At 43.1% G+C, this 16,960-nt stretch overlaps 1 protein-coding gene across 3 annotated transcripts in view; it reads left to right on the forward strand.

Moving 5' to 3' along the window:
* APOE (apolipoprotein E) overlaps positions 1 to 16,960 on the forward strand; it is a 116,964-nt gene that overhangs the window by 77,776 nt on the left and 22,228 nt on the right. Inside the window, exons 1-2 of one of the 3 annotated variants that reach the window (XM_044080685.1) lie at positions 15,658 to 15,758; positions 16,071 to 16,136. In XM_044080685.1, coding sequence (XP_043936620.1) covers positions 16,094 to 16,136 — 43 coding nt within the window. In that variant the 5' untranslated portion in view covers positions 15,658 to 15,758; positions 16,071 to 16,093. Of the gene's footprint in view, positions 1 to 15,657; positions 15,810 to 16,070; positions 16,137 to 16,960 lie in introns of those variants that run through there. The other 2 variants (XM_044080686.1, XM_044080687.1) reach the window with 2 other exon arrangements.

Consider the following 16,960-nt stretch of genomic DNA (forward strand, 5'->3'; position numbering starts at 1 on the left):
GCTTACTACCATCATTTGCAACAGCCTTGGGGTTATCTGTAGTGTCCTGTACAATCTGTATCATAATGGGTTCATACTAGGCTACCCCCCTAGGGCATCTGTAAGCCTGCATGTCCATTTTGTTTGATGGATTCTGGGGAATTGTTTACACCTGTGTCAGTGCTAGTATGATACCAGGGGTATAGTGACAAACAGCTCAGAAGCTGACTTCACACTTCTTCGGACTGAGATGGTATCCATTAAGCCCACTGGGCCAGTGGAAACCACAACACACAATGGTGACTCCTGCACAGACACTTTATGCGGACATCTCCGAGTAAGCATGGACCATGCAATCACAAATGAGAATGACACCTTCACCACCAAGGGAAAGTGGCCTGTCTGGTGGACCCCAGCCATAAACAAACTGTATAACAGATGAAGGATACTAATGCAAGACAGAGCTACATCTCCAGAATGTAAGGCAGCTGTGATCAGCAGTAGTAGAAAGCTACATTCTCACATAAAGACACCCAAGTTCAACTTGGGGACATAAATCACCACAGACGATGAAGGTAACCACACTGCTTTCTTCAGTTATGTCTGACGCCTGGGTGGGAACCCTCATATATGCTCAGATTTGGTACACAACAACTTATATCCCAGGGACCTGACAGATATTACTGACACCCTGGCAGACCAGTTCAGTGCAATGTACCCTCCCTCACCCCCAAGACATGATAGTTATCACAGCTGTATGTAACCTCACTGTCATCCTGGATGTCCATGTGAGAGCCGCAGTCAGCAGAGACGAGTACACAGCATCAATGGGACCTGATGGTATCCCCAGTTGCATGCTATGTGAACTACAGATGGAGATAAACCTGTATATGCAGATCCTATTTAACCTTAGCCTTGCTACAGGATCTGTACCTGAACACTGGCGACGGCAACAGTGGTCCCACTCCACAAAGGAGATGCCTCCACAGACCCTGGCAGCTACCACCACACAAGCTTAAACAGCCTTGTCTGCAAAGCTTTGTGAAGGGTCATTATGGAGCTTCCACACAGAGACATTGGTGTCCTACAGACCCTTGATCACACCCAATTCAGCTTTGTACAGTGCAGATCCCATGCTTTGCACCAAGTTGACTACTTTGAAACTGTCAGTAGAGCCGCTGATGAGGGCTACACAGTCCACACAACCTACCTGCGCTTGGCTAAGGCCTTTGACACAATACCCCACTCAGGCATCATAGACAAGCTCAACAGCTGAAATATAACACCATATGTCACAGCATAGGTTGCAAAATGGCTCAGAAACAGAACCCATAATGTCAACATTGCAGGTGCCTTGTCAGGTTCAAAGCCAGTCACAAGTGGTGTCCCACAAGGTTGTGTCCTGGGACCTCTCTTATTTGGTATTTACTTTTCAGATGTGAAAGCAAACATAGGAGGGTTGTGGCCGACAAAGTTTACAGATGACTGCAACCTGGGCACCATAGTGAATACATCAGCCAGCACACACATCCTACAGACTGCCGTCACACTGACAGATAGCTGGTGCTGGACTCATGGCCTAAAACTGACTGCGACTGATGTGTAGCCATCCCTTTGGGAGGAACACAGTACCCACAGATCTGTACATAGACAGCAACCCAATGAGTACAGGAAACAAATCAGACAGCTGGGGACACATGTAGATAGTGACATCTCATTTGACACCCATGTTGCCAAAGTTGTTTGACATACTTTCTATCTTGGCCACCTTATCATGGACAGTATTCCATCCAGACCATAGGAGGTCATTGTACCACTATACTTCTCCCTTATCAGGCCAATGCTTGAATACAACGCCCCATTTGGTATGTACCTCAACCAGCACTTGCAGCAGCTGGAGAGACCCCACAAGTACCTTACCATGACGATCAGGGATCTACAACACATGTCATATACTTCCAGAATAACTAAAAACAAGCTTTTTTCAGTGTCATACCACATACGTACAGGTGACCTATGCCTGACATACAAGACCATGTCCGATCAGGATTTGGTAGACATGCTCCACTGCAAGCAATCCACATCCACCAGAAACATGGGAGCTAAAGATTTGAACCTCAGCACATACATGTATAGGACATGCTGAAGGGACAGAGTCATAACTCAGAGGCATCTCAAACTCTAGCAGAGTATCCCAGTTCATGTTAGACAGAGTACCTCACTGACTCTCTTCAAGAGACATCTGGACAGCTGCATGTGGACAGGGGCACAGACTGGACAGAGGCATAGTCACATTATTCAATTATGTAAGGTGGTCATAATGTGTCACTACTAAGTCAGAGGCACAATATTTCGTATCTATGCAGTACACATATTACCACTATGAGGGGTGGCAATAGCAATATTCATCAAGGACACCCTCACCTCATGGTTGGTGGCAACACACGATGCATTGTACACCATCCGGTGCAATTAACCATAGGCAAGACTGCTCTGAAGTTTGTAGCATGTTACAGGCCATCCTCTGAAACTCAGGTACCTCACAGAGCTTTCATGAAAACAGTGGCGGGATACATGTACCTGCAAACACCATCACACTGGGTGATCCCAACTATCCAAATATAGACTGGGATCAGTACTACAGCCACAACACTCTAGCCACAGGTTCCTACAGTTCATACACTCACATGCCATGGAAGAACTAGTCACCATCCCCACAAGAGGAGACAACATAGTAGATCTCATCATCACAAACATGGGCTCACAATGTTCAACACCAGAGGTATACCCATCATTGGTGAGATCAGATCATGACCTACTCTCAGTGGAAGTCCACATCCCACCTCCACCCCAGATAGAAAAGACCACAGTGCAGAACCTCTCAGAAGCCGACTACACACTTCTAATGACTGTTGTGGTCTCTTTCAAAGCCCCCAAGCCAGCAGACACCATTACCCAAGCCACTGTATCACTTACAACTGCCTTCTACCAGCACCTTCAAGACTGCATGGATGAGGCAATCCCAAACAAAACACAGACTCGTTGTACCAGAGGCAAGCGTCCAGTGTGGTGGACCTCAGCCATAAACAAGCACTACAACACAAGGAAGGAGGTACTACAAGATAGAGCGATATCCGTGGAAGGGTAGACACCCCTGCTCAATATAGGTGAAACACTGAGTTCCCCATGAAATCATCCAAGGCGAATATTGGGAGTAAACCCACTAAGGGTTCACGGGACAACAATGAGGCCTTTATAGATATCGTTACACACCTGGGAGGAAACTCCCAGATATGCTCAGAATAGGCTCAGAATGTTGTAAATATCACTGAACCTATAGACATTGCCAACATACTGGCTGACAGGTTCAGTGCAGATTGCTCCACCCACCCCTCCACCACAACTGGAGAGATATGTATGAAAGAGGATTGTAGCCCCCCAAACATCTCAAATGCTCAGGTGGGAACTGCTCTATCCAAGGGAAAGGACGCAGCATCCATGGGACCAGATGGTGTCCCTGGTTTTGTGCTCCATGAACTCACTCAAGAATTCAACCCGCAGTCAGGGCAGCTGTATGATCTTAGCCTCAAGTCAGGATATGTTCCCAAGGAGTGGCATATGTCAATGGTGGACCCACTTCACATGGGGGTGCCTCCACCGACCACGGAAACTACCATCCCATCAGCTTGACAAGCAGGGTCTGCTAAGCTATGGAGAAGATCATAATGGAAGTCATAGATGAGGACATAGGGACTTGCAGACATTAGATCCAACCCAGTTAGGCTTTGTTGAGGGCAGATCATGCCTTTTAAACTTGGTTGACTGTTTCATAACAGACACCAAGGCCATTGACAAGGGCAAGGCACTCCACACAGCCTACCTTGACCTGGCAAAGGCTTTCAACACAATACCCCACTTGGGTATCATTGAAAACATCACCAGCTAAAATGTGAACCCATACATCACAGGATGGGTTGCAAACCGCTACGTGACAGAACAGACAGGTTCAGACTTGCTGGTGCCATGTCACACTCCACAACTGTCACAAGTGGTGTCCCACAGGGCTCAGTCCTGGGCCCACTATTGCTCAGCATCTACTTTTCAGAAGTACAAGCAAACACAGCAGGATTATGGCTGACAAAGTTTGAAGATGACTGCAGACTGGGAACCATAGTTGGACACCCATCTGACACAGACATCCTTCAGAAGGGTGTCATAGTCACGGATAACTGGTGCCAGAGCCATGGCCTTACATTACACACTAAACAATGCATAGCCGTACCCTTTGGGAAGAACAAGGTTACCACTAGTTCCCATGTAGGTGGCAATCCTCTAAGCACACAGGAGGTTATCAGGGACCTGGGCACCCAGGTTGAGAGTAACCTTTGTTTGACACTCACGCTGCCAGGGTAGTTAGGTAGAACTTCTACATTGCCCACCTCATCATGCAGGGATTCACATCTAGATCCAGGGAGGTCATTGTTCCCCTGTACTCTTCACTCATTGGACCATTGATTGAGTGCAATGCCCCATTCAGCATGTATATGACCCGACACCTATGGCAATTGGATGGGCCCACAGATTCCTCGACAGGAGGAGAAAGGGTCTCAAACATATTTCTTATGCTGCCCGACTGGAGGAATTCCAGCTTGATTCCGTGACTTACCCGCTGCTCAGAGGTGACCTGTGCCTGACATCCAAGGCCATGTCCAAACCTGAGTTAATGTACACGCTTCACCTCAAGACCTCTACATCCATCAGAACTACAGTGGCAGGAGATTTAAACCTCAACACAGATATTAATAGGATGTGCTGGAGGGACAGATTCTTCAACCAGAGAGTCCCTATGCTGTGGAACAACATCCTGGTACATGTGAGGCTGAGTACCTCACTGGCTTTGTTCAAGTGAGATCTTAATCAATGGATGGGAGATTGCAGGTATGCCCCAGGGATAACCTCAGTATCACTGCTTGTCAGAGGCACAGCAATATAATGGGCAAATTATCCGTCAGAGTGAAGGTGCGGCAGACTCCACGGAACTCTGGTCTAGGCTTATAAATGCCCTAGGGCAGATAGCCTAGTATGAACCTGTGAACCTGTGAACATAGGCCTGGGGCAGTTGCTGCTATTAGGACAGTGGTCTGCAGCAAGCTATATAGTAGTAGTCAGTTTTAGCCATTGGTGTTTGACCATGGCTAATGCATGTTGCTTCTTGTTGTGGTAACAACAGGGGTGTGTGGTTATCCATGCCATTTATTGGTAGTCACCCTCATTTTGTATCTTGTTCCATGTTTTTGCACATGTACATCACTGTATGAGGTGTGACCCTGGTAGTGTCAGGGTGCTGATGTGCGCTTTGACCCTGTTTTCTATTACAGCACTGATATGTGCATTCCCTATACTGTGTGCATTTACACTGCACACATCTTGCTGTTTATACCTTTGGCATTGGGTAGCATTACATCTAGGTTCCTATCCCTTGTGATAGCTATGAGGTGGGTTTGTGTTTTTGTGGTTTATGATTGGTGAGGGTGGATGTTAGTCATGGTCCTCAGGTGTGCATATGATACATGGTATTACATTACTTAACACATGGCATTCATACCTCGGATGGTGCTGCAGGGCTGCCTCTGTCGGATGCACATACTACACTCGCTGTACATTTGGAAGCAGGTTGTGTCATGTTAGGCATCCCTGTTACTGTATGAGTGAGTCAGAGTGGGTATCAGTCCCAGTGTTCCTACTGACCAAGCATATGTGCTATGCGTTGCCTCTTTGCCAAGGCCAGGGCATACTGGGCACGCCTCCTTCTGCCTACTGGGACAAGGTCAGGTTGTTCCTCCTCCAAGTCACCCCTGCCTGTGGTGGCCTTGGCAATGGTGGGGATGTTTGGCCCAGCCCTGTGCTGGTCCTGCTGCAGCTGTTTCCGCAGGATCATATTATGTAGCATAGCACATATCATGATCATTTGGGTACATGTAGTTGGTGTGTACTGCAAAGCTCCACCAGACGTGTCCAGACACCGGAACCGTGACTTGAGCAGCCCAAACACACGCGCTATGATATTGCGTGTTTGTGCGTGTGCCTCATTATCTCGCTGCTGTTCGGGTGTGTGTCCATTTCTGATGGGTGTCATCAGCCACGGCTCAGGTGCATAACCAGCATCCCTCACTAGGTGTCCGTGTGGGAAGTCCCCATTGGCAAATGATTGGTACAGCTGCGTCAGATGCCAGATGTGGGAATCGTGGTAGCTACCAGGGCAGCCAGCACACACATTCATTATTATGCCCTGGGCATCACACACAACCTGGCAGTTGATGGAGGGGTATCCCTTGCGGTTAATGTAGACTCTACCCCGCTCACCAGCTGGTGCCTTGATGCGTATGTGCGTGCAGTCTATTGCACCCAGCACCTCAGGGTATCCCGCTATTTGCTGGAAGAGACGCATATTGCTGGCCACAACCTCACGGTCACTAGGGACATATATATGATCACTGACATGTGGTGACATGGCATCCAGGAACTGGTGCAGTACCCTGGAGGCTGATGCCTGTGATATCCCCATCATATCGCCAGTTGGTCTCTGAAAGGTACCTGTTGCTAGTATTCTTAGGCCAGCACATACCTTGGTTTCCACTGGGATGGGTTCCCCTCTGTTGGTTCTGTGTGTGAGGCGTGGCCTGCACAGCTCAACAATCTGCTGCAGGAGCTCTCTGTCCACTCTATAGCGCACTATCTCCAGCTCATGTAACCCATGGTAGGTGACCCTAGGCCTGTATACTCTTCTCCTTCTCCTCACTCTGGGTTGTCTGTCAGCATCTGCATTATCACCACCCTCAGCAATTCGCCTATGTCTGATTATAACAGCTATGGCAGCCCCTAGCATTTCTGCTCTGAGTTCAGCTTGTTTCGGGTTTCAATTCTGATAGCTTAGTTTCTGGCAGTATCTCTTGTGAGAAACAGCCTGCACTGCTCTTTGTTGTGTTTTAAGTGCTGGGTTGGGCTTCTAGTCTGCCTGTGTAATTGCCTGCTTCTAATTGTTTCCACCAATTAACTTTAGTAGTATCTTCTGGCAGTTTCCCTGTATTTTGGTTGTTTCCTATTTCCTCTCTGTTTCCTGAGGGGAGCAATGTGCACACCGGCTTACACACGCCACAGTAACTTAAACGCTGTACACATCCCTACACGGTGTTACACGCCGCACACATCCTTACACGGTGTTAGCTAGGCTGATTCATGCTAAAACGCCAAGACACCGCCTTACACACGCAGACGCCAGCAAACCGTTGTAAACAGTTTGCAACACGCCCCACAAGTAGAACCTGCCTTACACGCTAGCACACGCCAAGATGCACGTATTTCAAGAAACTTAGAGTGTAGGGATAGCGTATGCCCTCAATTTCTTGACATTCCCAGTGTTCTGTTGGGACACACCTCCCTCCCTGATGTCTGTCTGTCATCTCTTACCTTACATTGCCCTCCAATCTGGTACATTTCTTTCTATCCTTCCCCCCCATGATGTCACCTACCTCTTACTCTGTTCCTCCCCCTTCTCTAACTCTTACACGACTCAGAAAGTGCTCATTACTTATGTGGCAGTGTGATTCAGTATTGTAAGCCTCATTTACATAGGATTGCCTAGTAATGCTTAGTTACATATCTTACACGGAGCTTCCGCTCCTTGACAACCACTAAACGGAGGCCATATTGTTTTTGCTCTGCAAGTCCCTCCATTGACATTTCATGTAATACATAAATCCCACAATTGTGGGCTTATAAGCTTCGGTTTTCAGTTTTAGGTAGCGCACCTCGTTTGCGCGGGTGTGCGCTACAGTTAAACACATAAATCCCGTGAAAAAAAAAAGTTATATAACTTTTTTTTTCAACACTTTTTCATGCCAATGGCCACATATTTGGCCATTGGCATGCTTAATGTAACAAATGGACCTTTATTTGGAGCTGACATAGCTCCGTTTTAATTTTGCAGAAATGTACTCAGTTGTCAGCTGAGTACATTTCAGTGTAGTTAACACGTCCGTTACACGGACTGGTTTGGGCTTCGTGGATCGCTCACATACCTCATTTGCATATCTTGGAGCTGCAAATGAGGTATTGAGCATTTCCACGCCCACTCCGTGTAAGAGACGTGTTAGCTGTCTCTTACACGGAGATTTGGGCTGTTGCTGAATCAGGAGGCTTACACGGAGGCTTACACTACTCTTGAACTCCGTGTAAGCCTTCCTGAATCTGGCCCATGGTAATAAACTAGAAATCATAACTATATTGATATGATTTATTTTGCATTTATCTTGTTTTAATGATGGTATATGTGTATTACTGTATGTCATATGTGCACAAATATTTGTATTAATCTGTGTATTTACAGTATATTGACAAAGTACTAGGTCACATCAGTGCCTTGGGAGGTCATTGTTAAGAAATTGAGAACTGTTGTAATGCTTGGTATTGAATACCATAAGTTCAGGTTATGCTATAAGAGAATAACTATGTAAAGATAACCATGTCAGCAGCTAGAATGCATTATAAACTGAATGTTTTACTGTGCACATTAAGAAATGGATAGATTGGCCCAAACTCTGGACTGATGTGTGTGCTTTGTTTTTTTTTTTTTTTTTTTTTTTTTCCTGGGGAAATGCTATTCAGAAGTGAAGAGACACATAAGGGAACAGTTTTAGTGGCACACCAGGCTGTGATTTTTTTTTATGTCTATTGTCATGCAAAGCTGACAAAATAGTTGAATGTACCCAAGCTGGAAATGTGAGACTGTAGCCCACTGAAGGAGGGGAGATGGGAAGAGTAACTTGGCCAGGAATTGAAACTTGCAAAACTGCTACTTGTGAAAAGTCTTTTTTATCTCAGTAATTTGTTGACAGTTTTGCAAGTTTCTTTCAGAGAATGTGTAGTACATCAATAGAATTGTGAAACTCAGCACATACCAGTCAATGACACATGAGCTGCAGACTCTCAAACTTGGCATTTTTTTTCAGGTGGTCCATTCTAAGTGAATGGAAGTCTAGTCTGACAACAAATGGTAGGGCTATTTGTTCTCACACAGTGCATTAAGACAGATTTAGCTTTCCAAAGGAATCACAATGTCTGCCCCCATGAGGGCAGACAAGAGTAAAACAAAATAAAATTAGGAATGAGTACTTATTTTGCTGCAGGCAGCTTTAGGAGGTGCAGTAAATCATGGCAAGATAAAAAAATATATGTTTTTTTCATTGTTTGCCCATAGTTGTCCTTTAAATAACAGACCCTGAATAAAACCTTAATGCTACTGCTCTATAAGGCTAAAATGGAAAAACTAATTTAGAAAAAAAAAATGTACGTATTTTGTTTGTACTAAGATAGTTATCAATACTCCTGGAATATACTTTTGGATAGATTATTTATTTTCACTGTTAATAGAAGTTTATTATATTTTACTACTGCAACAAATAACTTAATCTTCTTATGCAAAAGTTGTAGCACATTGTCATATTGTAGCTTTTTAGTTTTATTAATTAATGAATTTTATTCAGTTTATTTTTCTTACAAATACCATAAATGAAAATCATATAAGTATTAAAATTCAAAAATAATATTCATTTAACAAATTAATGTGAAAAATAATTTGAATATAATAAAATATTTGAAGAAAAAAGAAAGAAAAATATATGCATTATGTACATTTGTATTCAAGTCTTAGTAACATTACATTTTTATTTAAACTTCTTTATTTTATAAAAGGTTATGAGGCCAAGCCAATGATTCCTTCTTCATAGGTCAGGGCATTGTCATACCCTACTCTGATTGACCTCCTGCACATCAGAAAACCAAACAGCACCAGAATTACCCATTTTAAAGATTTAAACTTTGCCTGTAATATAAATATGACCTGCTGGAGAGGCAGGTATGTATCCCAGAGACTACCTTGTCTCTGGAACAGGCTCCCCATCCATGTGAAACAGGGTTCATTCCTAAACCAATTCAAGTGTAACTTGGGCAACTGGATGAGGAACAGGAAATTCACCCCTTGCTTGGCATCTATGCCTGTAATGGAAACAGGCAACCTGTAAATGGTTCATCTCCCAGGCCACTGCTTGTAAATGTTTCATCTCCTAAGCCCCTGCTTACACTTATCAAGGGTATCAGAACTTGTCAGAGATTTGGGATGCATGGCTAGGCTTAGAAAGGCCCTTGTGGTTGTTAGCCTAGTAAACACCTATGAACCTAAACAGTCAAGAACTTTTAACCTTAGGTTTTGGCCTTTTAAGAGTATAATTTTATCAAGCTTCTTTCTTTCTCACAAATATCTTTCAATAAAATATAAATTCTGAAAAAGCGGGTGTGGCTAGATGTAACCATCTTGTTATAGTTTTCCTAGCAACAGCAAGATAACACCATATGTTTATGCTTTAATATTTCAAGGGTTGTATAAGATGCTTGGGTAGGCCACCAAATTCATAAACACGTTATATAGTCTTGTAGAACATTGTGAGTTTGTTTTCTGATTTATAAAGGAAAGATTTTTTTTTGGGTGGGGGACAACAACAGTTATGCTATTGTAAATTTAGGAAGACACTATAATAAAAAAGTAAAACTTAACTGTGTCCTTCTGTCTCTGTAACCGGGACTAGTGACTCAACAAATATGCATAATTTATTTTGATTAATTGTCTTTCATTTTAGCCAAACGTTCCTGATTTTCAGGAGCTTTGTCCCTTAGTCTCTTCTCTGCAATTTGAGTACTTTGGAGGGTATTAGTGCAGAGATTTAATATGAATTGATGTGCTTAGGAGCTGTGAGGAGCCGTGAGAATGCTCCTATGACATGATGGGGTGAGAAGCATGGGATAACTATATCAATGTGTTGGTAAATAGAAACAAAGTTGACTGGATCATGCTGTGAGCACAATGTTAGGTCTCTCAAGTGTTAAATGTGATGTCAGTATGAACCAGCAACAGTCCTTGGTCACATAACATTTTTACACATTTTAGTATATTCAGCATTGCACATTGAAGATAAAAGGTTAAGAGCTATGCTTGCTATGCCAGAGTTAGGAGCAAATCAAAAAATAATTGGGAAAAAGGTTCCAAATTATAGATGCTCTAATGCTTGTACTGCTAGCTTAGAAAGTTGATAGCTGATTTTGCTGTGTAGCGTGTGCAAAATTAAAACAGATAAAAAAATAAAAAAGTATGTGTGCATGTGTATAAGTGTGTTTATGTTTTTGTCTATGTGTGTCTATGGGTGCTTGCATGCATGAAAGCAGAAGTGTGTGTGTGTGTGTGTGTGTGTGTGTGTGTGTGTGTGTGTGTGTGTGTGTGTGTGTGTGTGTGTGCGTGTGTGTGTGTGTGTGTGTGTGTGTGTGTGTGTGTGTGTGTGTGCGCGTGTGTGTGTATGTGTGAGAGAGAGAGAGAGAGATTGATTCTCTCATGGATACAAGTCATTTACAATTAAGATCTATGCATACCACTCAACTTCTTAGCTCAAGAAATTTTATGTATGTATGTATTTATTTATTTATGTATTTATTAACATTTGACAATCCAGACAAAGCCTAAAATAGTGTGGGGCAAAGGCTCAAAAACGGGGACGTATTTTAAATATTGCTCTTATAAAACTAGACTAGAAAGTTGCTATAATAACAGGAGTTATATTAACAAGCATTTTCTGAAGCATATGCAATTCTGAAACTTAGTTCTAAAGTTCTAACTTATTATTTAGTAGTTTCAACCCCCAATGATTTATCATCAAACCACAAATATTATGAGGAACAGAGAAAAAAAATGAGGCAAAAATATGGAAATTCTGGGAAAATTTGGACAACAGGCATGGAGGTATAAAACTTCTAATGGCTGCCACTATTGAGTGTAATCATATATGTTTTTAGTAGAGAGAGTGTGTGTGTGTGTGTGTGTGTGTGTGTGTGTGTGTGTGTGTGGCACCTATGCCTGCGTGTGAGAGAGAGTTCATAGGTTCATAGGTAGGTACTAGGCTATCGGCCCTAGGGCCCATACAAGCCTAGCCAAAAAATGTACCCTGGCTTTCGCCACCCAAGAAAATTATTTTCCTATGCCCCTGTCGAGCAGAGCCACAGAAGTGATCCCCGGGTGAATTTCCCATTTCCCATCCAATCATCAAGCTTTTTCTTGAAGAGTGCTAATGAGGAGCTCTGTTTGACATAGATAGGTAGTCTGTTCCAGAGTATGGGAAGTCTCTGGGTCAGGAATCTATCCCTCCAGCATGTTCTGTTTATTGTGGTGACAAGGTTAAGGTCCCTAGAGTGTGTAGCTCGGAGGGATTGGGATTTCTTTAAGTGGAGCATGTCCAACAGCTCTGGGTTTGACATAGCTTTGTATGTTAGGCAGAGATCGCCCCTGATTAGGCGATATGCGATGGAGTAAAGCTGTAGTTTTTTGAGACGGTCTGCATAGGGCATCTGTTTGAGGCCAGTAATCCTCTTTGTGAGGTATTTCTGTGGTCTTTCCAGTTGTTGTAGATGTCTTGTAAGGTACATACCAAAAGGGGCGTTGTACTCTATAATGGGTCTAATGAGTGATGAGTAGAGGGGAACAATGACCTCTTTTTTTCTGGATGAGAATCCTTTTGTGATGAGATGAGCCACGTAGAAGGATTTCCTGACCACTGTGGCGATGTGATTATCAAAGGAGAGACTACTGTCCACCTGTGTCCCAAGGTTTCTTATCACATTTTCGGCATTAAGTAGACTACCAGCTATGTGGTAGTTCATGGGTACAGAGTTTTTACCAAAGGGGATGACAATACATTTTTTGTCATTGAGCTTCAGGCCATGGCTTTGACACCAGGTATCTGTTTCAGTGAGGCCCTTTTGTAGTTTGTCCACATCGTTAGGAGTTTCGATTATGGCTCCTAGTTTGCAGTCATCTGCAAACTTTGTTAGCCAAAGACCTTCTGTGTTGGCCTGCACTTCAGAGAAGTAGATACCAAACAGGAGAGGATCCAGGACTGAACCCTGTGGTACTCCACTTGTCACTGGTCTGATGTCGGATTTGGAATCCGCTACTTTCACAGTGTGGGTTCTGTCCGTGAGCCAGTTGGCAACCCATCTTATGACATAGGGATTTATACCTAGTTTAGTGAGCTTATCTATAATTCCAGAGTGGGGGATGGTGTCGAAAGCCTTGGTGAGATCTAGATAAGCTGTGTGAACCATTTTACCATCATCTATGGCTTTAGTGACTGTTTCAAAGAAGTCAATCAGGCTTAGGAGACATGATCTGTGAACCACCTTACCCTCATCTACGGCTTTGGTGACTGCCTCAAAAAATTTGATTAGGTTCAGGGGGTCCGTCGTGGCTCCCCCTTTGTGGAGTGGGATAACTGCTGCGGTGCGTCATTCAGTGGGTACAAAGCCTGAGGTGAGGCTATGACTGAACATGGTACTTAGGTAGGGTGCCAGTTCATTCTGTAGTTTGTGTAGAACGCAGCCTGGGATATTGTCAGGTCCCATGGATGCTGTGTTCTTGGCTTTGGAGAGTGTGTTTTTTACCTGTGCAGCCGTGATTATAGGAACTTTGCATTCTTCCGGTATAGAGATGGGCCCTCTAGGGGGTGAGAGGGGGGTAAAGTTAGCATTGAACCTATCTGCTACGATGTTGGCAATATCAATTGGTTCTGTATATTTAGTGCCATTATGCTGTAACTCAGAGCAGATCTGAGTGTTCCCATTTAGATTCTTGACATAGCTATAGAATGCTTTGTGGTTGTCTTTAGAGTCAGTGGCAATTTTGTTTTCGTAACTAGCTTTGGAGGATTTTATGAGGGATCTCAGCTTCTTACTGAGGTTGACCAGGGAGTTCCTCCAGTCATGGGATTTTATTCTTTTTTGCAACAGTTTCTTTCTTCTGTTGTAGAGTTTGTTTATGGCAGAGGACCACCAGATTGGCTTCCTTTTCTTGGAGGATAAAATCTTGGTTCTATTAGGGATAGCATGATCCATGCACTCGTGTAAGTGCTTATAAAGTGCATTTGTGTAGGATTCGGCAGTCATACCTCTATTGTCCGTCTGCATGGGTGTCATGAAGTTTGCCACTTCTGTCTTAAGAAGTGTGAAGTTGGCTTTTGAGAAGTTTTTATGATGGTTTCCCTAATTGGGGCTGGGGATGGGATGTGGATGTCTAGGCTGATTAGCTTGTGGTCGGATCTGACCAATGAGGAATTGACCTCTGGTGTGGAACACCGGTTTCCCATGTTGGTGATGACCAGGTCTAGGGTATTGCTGCCCCTGGTGGGGGTGTGAATAAGTTGATCCAAGGCGTTGGAATTTATGAATTCTAGAAAACGTTGAGCAAAAGAGTTGGTACATGAGTAGTTTTCCCAGTTAATGGTGGGGTAGTTGAAATCGCCCATTATTAGGGTGTTGGGTTGTACCCTAATACTTTCCAGTGTATCAAGAAATGAGGAGTATGAATCCTGGGGCATGGTGGGGGGTCTGTAGCAAGTTACAATTTGGATTGCGGTCTTGCCCAGAGTTAGTTGCACTTGGATAATCTTGGATGCATTATGCTGTGCAACTAGCCTGGAGGTGTGGATATCCTTAATGAATATGGACACGCCTCCTCCTTTAGTGCTTCTTTCTGGGTTAGGTGGCCGAAAGGTGTGGTATGAATTGAAGCCTGGTAATGCAGGGGTGCTCTCTGGAGCTTTGAACCAGGTCTCTGTCGCTGCACAGCTGTCAATGTTCTCCATTTTAAGGAGTGCCTCGAGTGAGTGCATTTTGAGGTTTAGACTTCTAGCATTGAGTAGCATTACCCTCAGATTTTGCTTGCTTGTACCGGTTACGGTGGTGAATTTGTCATTTGAACCTTGCCTAAAAAAGGCACTATAGGGGTGGCAAGAGTCTTAGCCAGTATCCGGAATCCTACGGGTGACAGGTGCAGGCCATCTCTGGCAAAGCATCGTGGACTGTCGATCATGTCGTCCAAGGCAGACTAGACATTAAATACTTACCAATTTTGAATGTAAAATACTTCCTCCTTCAACAGTTATATACACTACAGCAAGTCTGAAATATAAGTATTTTACTTCAAATATATATATAAATTAAAAAAAAAAAAACAAATATAAAATAATGTAACTGATAGACCATTCTCTAACTGTAATAATGTCCTCCAGTATGTGTGTTACTGTGTAAATAACACCTTTCATGGGGTGTAGACGCACACTCTGTGGGGCATTATTGCTTGAGTGACTTCAGCCTTCAGTAATTTGCATGAACACCACAAATATTACGAGGAAAAGCCTATTATGAGGCAAAATCTGGACATTCAGCAAAAATGAGGACAGTTGAGAGGTATAATTTATGTTGTCTAAAACTGAACGTTTATGAAAAAAAAACTTTTTTAATTAACTTTCCGAATAAATAAAAGTATTATTTTAAAAAGTAATCCGAAAGTGGGCCTTGCCCCTCTGTTTTTGGATTTGTCCAAAAGTATTGATTACAGAAACTGAGAGATACGAGAGAGTATATGAACAAGGCAGACATAAAAGATATGCGACAGTATCTGTAAAATAACACTTACAGCACTCCTTCCGCAATTACTGAGTAAGCAGATGTGGTCAGGAACTTTGCCCTCGGAAAACCGTATTTTAAGAAAATCACTGTTTTGTGGTAACTGGCCAGGTAACTCGGAGTAACCGCCCTCGTGACTCTGGGATGTGCATGTGCCCTGTCTGTATATAAGGAAACTGTCACAGTGAATCCTTTACCCAGATTTGAAATTCTTCCAGGAGGTAGGTGAGAGTTACAGTCTATTCAGTGCATACATAAACGAGCGGAACAAGGTAGGATACGATTCCACATGTAAAAACAGATTGTTATAAAATGTAGTGTAAGGGGGGAATTTGCATAATCGCTACGGTTTTCTACAGCTCTTTCTCATGATGTGTAGACATTGATTTAGTTTGAGATAATTATCTTCACTTGTAGTAGTCGTTATTTGCCTTATACTTGAACTGGACCGTAAACAACAGGAAGACATGCGGGTAAGGGATGATGTTTTTGTTGACAGATGATGAGTGACATCCTTTTGCTCTTTTTTTCAGCGAAACTGAGACATCCTGCAGTCATGAAGTTATTCGTGGCGTTTGTGGCACTGGCGATTATTTCAGGTATATTGTTTCTAAATATAAAATTACCTTCCCTACAGACCGTGAAAAAAAAAATCGATTTTTAGCCAGTGTTATTCCAGCAGTAGAAAAAGTTATGGCACAATATACTCCTGTAACTCAATGTATAGCGGCTTTGTTTAAGAGAATTATGTTTCTAAGAATTCATGATACTAAGTGTAACGTTTTTCAATTAAGTAATAATGTAAGCACCTGCTTGCTTGGATCAGGGGATCGGATATGTTTTAAAACGTCATTGTCTTTCCACTATTGAACATTTCAGGTAAACATTTGTTAAACTATTTAAAAAAAATTGAATTTAATATAGCAACACAATCACCTGGCTAGAAATATTATTTTCTGCACCCCCATCCTAAAAAAAAAAAAAAAAAAGCGCTGAACCTCTTGTTTTGGGACCATCACATCTAGCGATCCGGTTCTACTTGAGGAAAGAAAAAAGCTCTGACACCGAAAACGGTATCTCTTAGTGAAAGATGGGTACGTTTGCGATGTCTCTTAGCAATTTTAAACAAGAATGCTTTGCCAATAATTCATACACATCAGCAGTATTTTCTAGAATCCCGTGTGAAGTCACAAGACCATATTTGACTGTTACTGCCCTTCATCTTTGTTCAGTTGGTTCAATTCCTGGCAGTAGTGTCTGCTTTTGAATAGGGCGGGTTGCGCAGAGGATCAAGCACTCCTCTCCTTTCTTTCACCATTGCCCAAAGCCCATGATGTTCAAAGTATGACAATTCTGAGGGTTGTAGTGATATATTGTTGCCAAGCACCAGTACTTTTAATTTACTTATAAAAATCGCAGTGTT

This window comes from Protopterus annectens, chromosome 8.part0 (assembly GCF_019279795.1).
Source record: "Protopterus annectens isolate FY-2018-M chromosome 8.part0, PAN1.0, whole genome shotgun sequence".
Classification (NCBI taxonomy): domain Eukaryota; kingdom Metazoa; phylum Chordata; order Ceratodontiformes; family Protopteridae; genus Protopterus; species Protopterus annectens.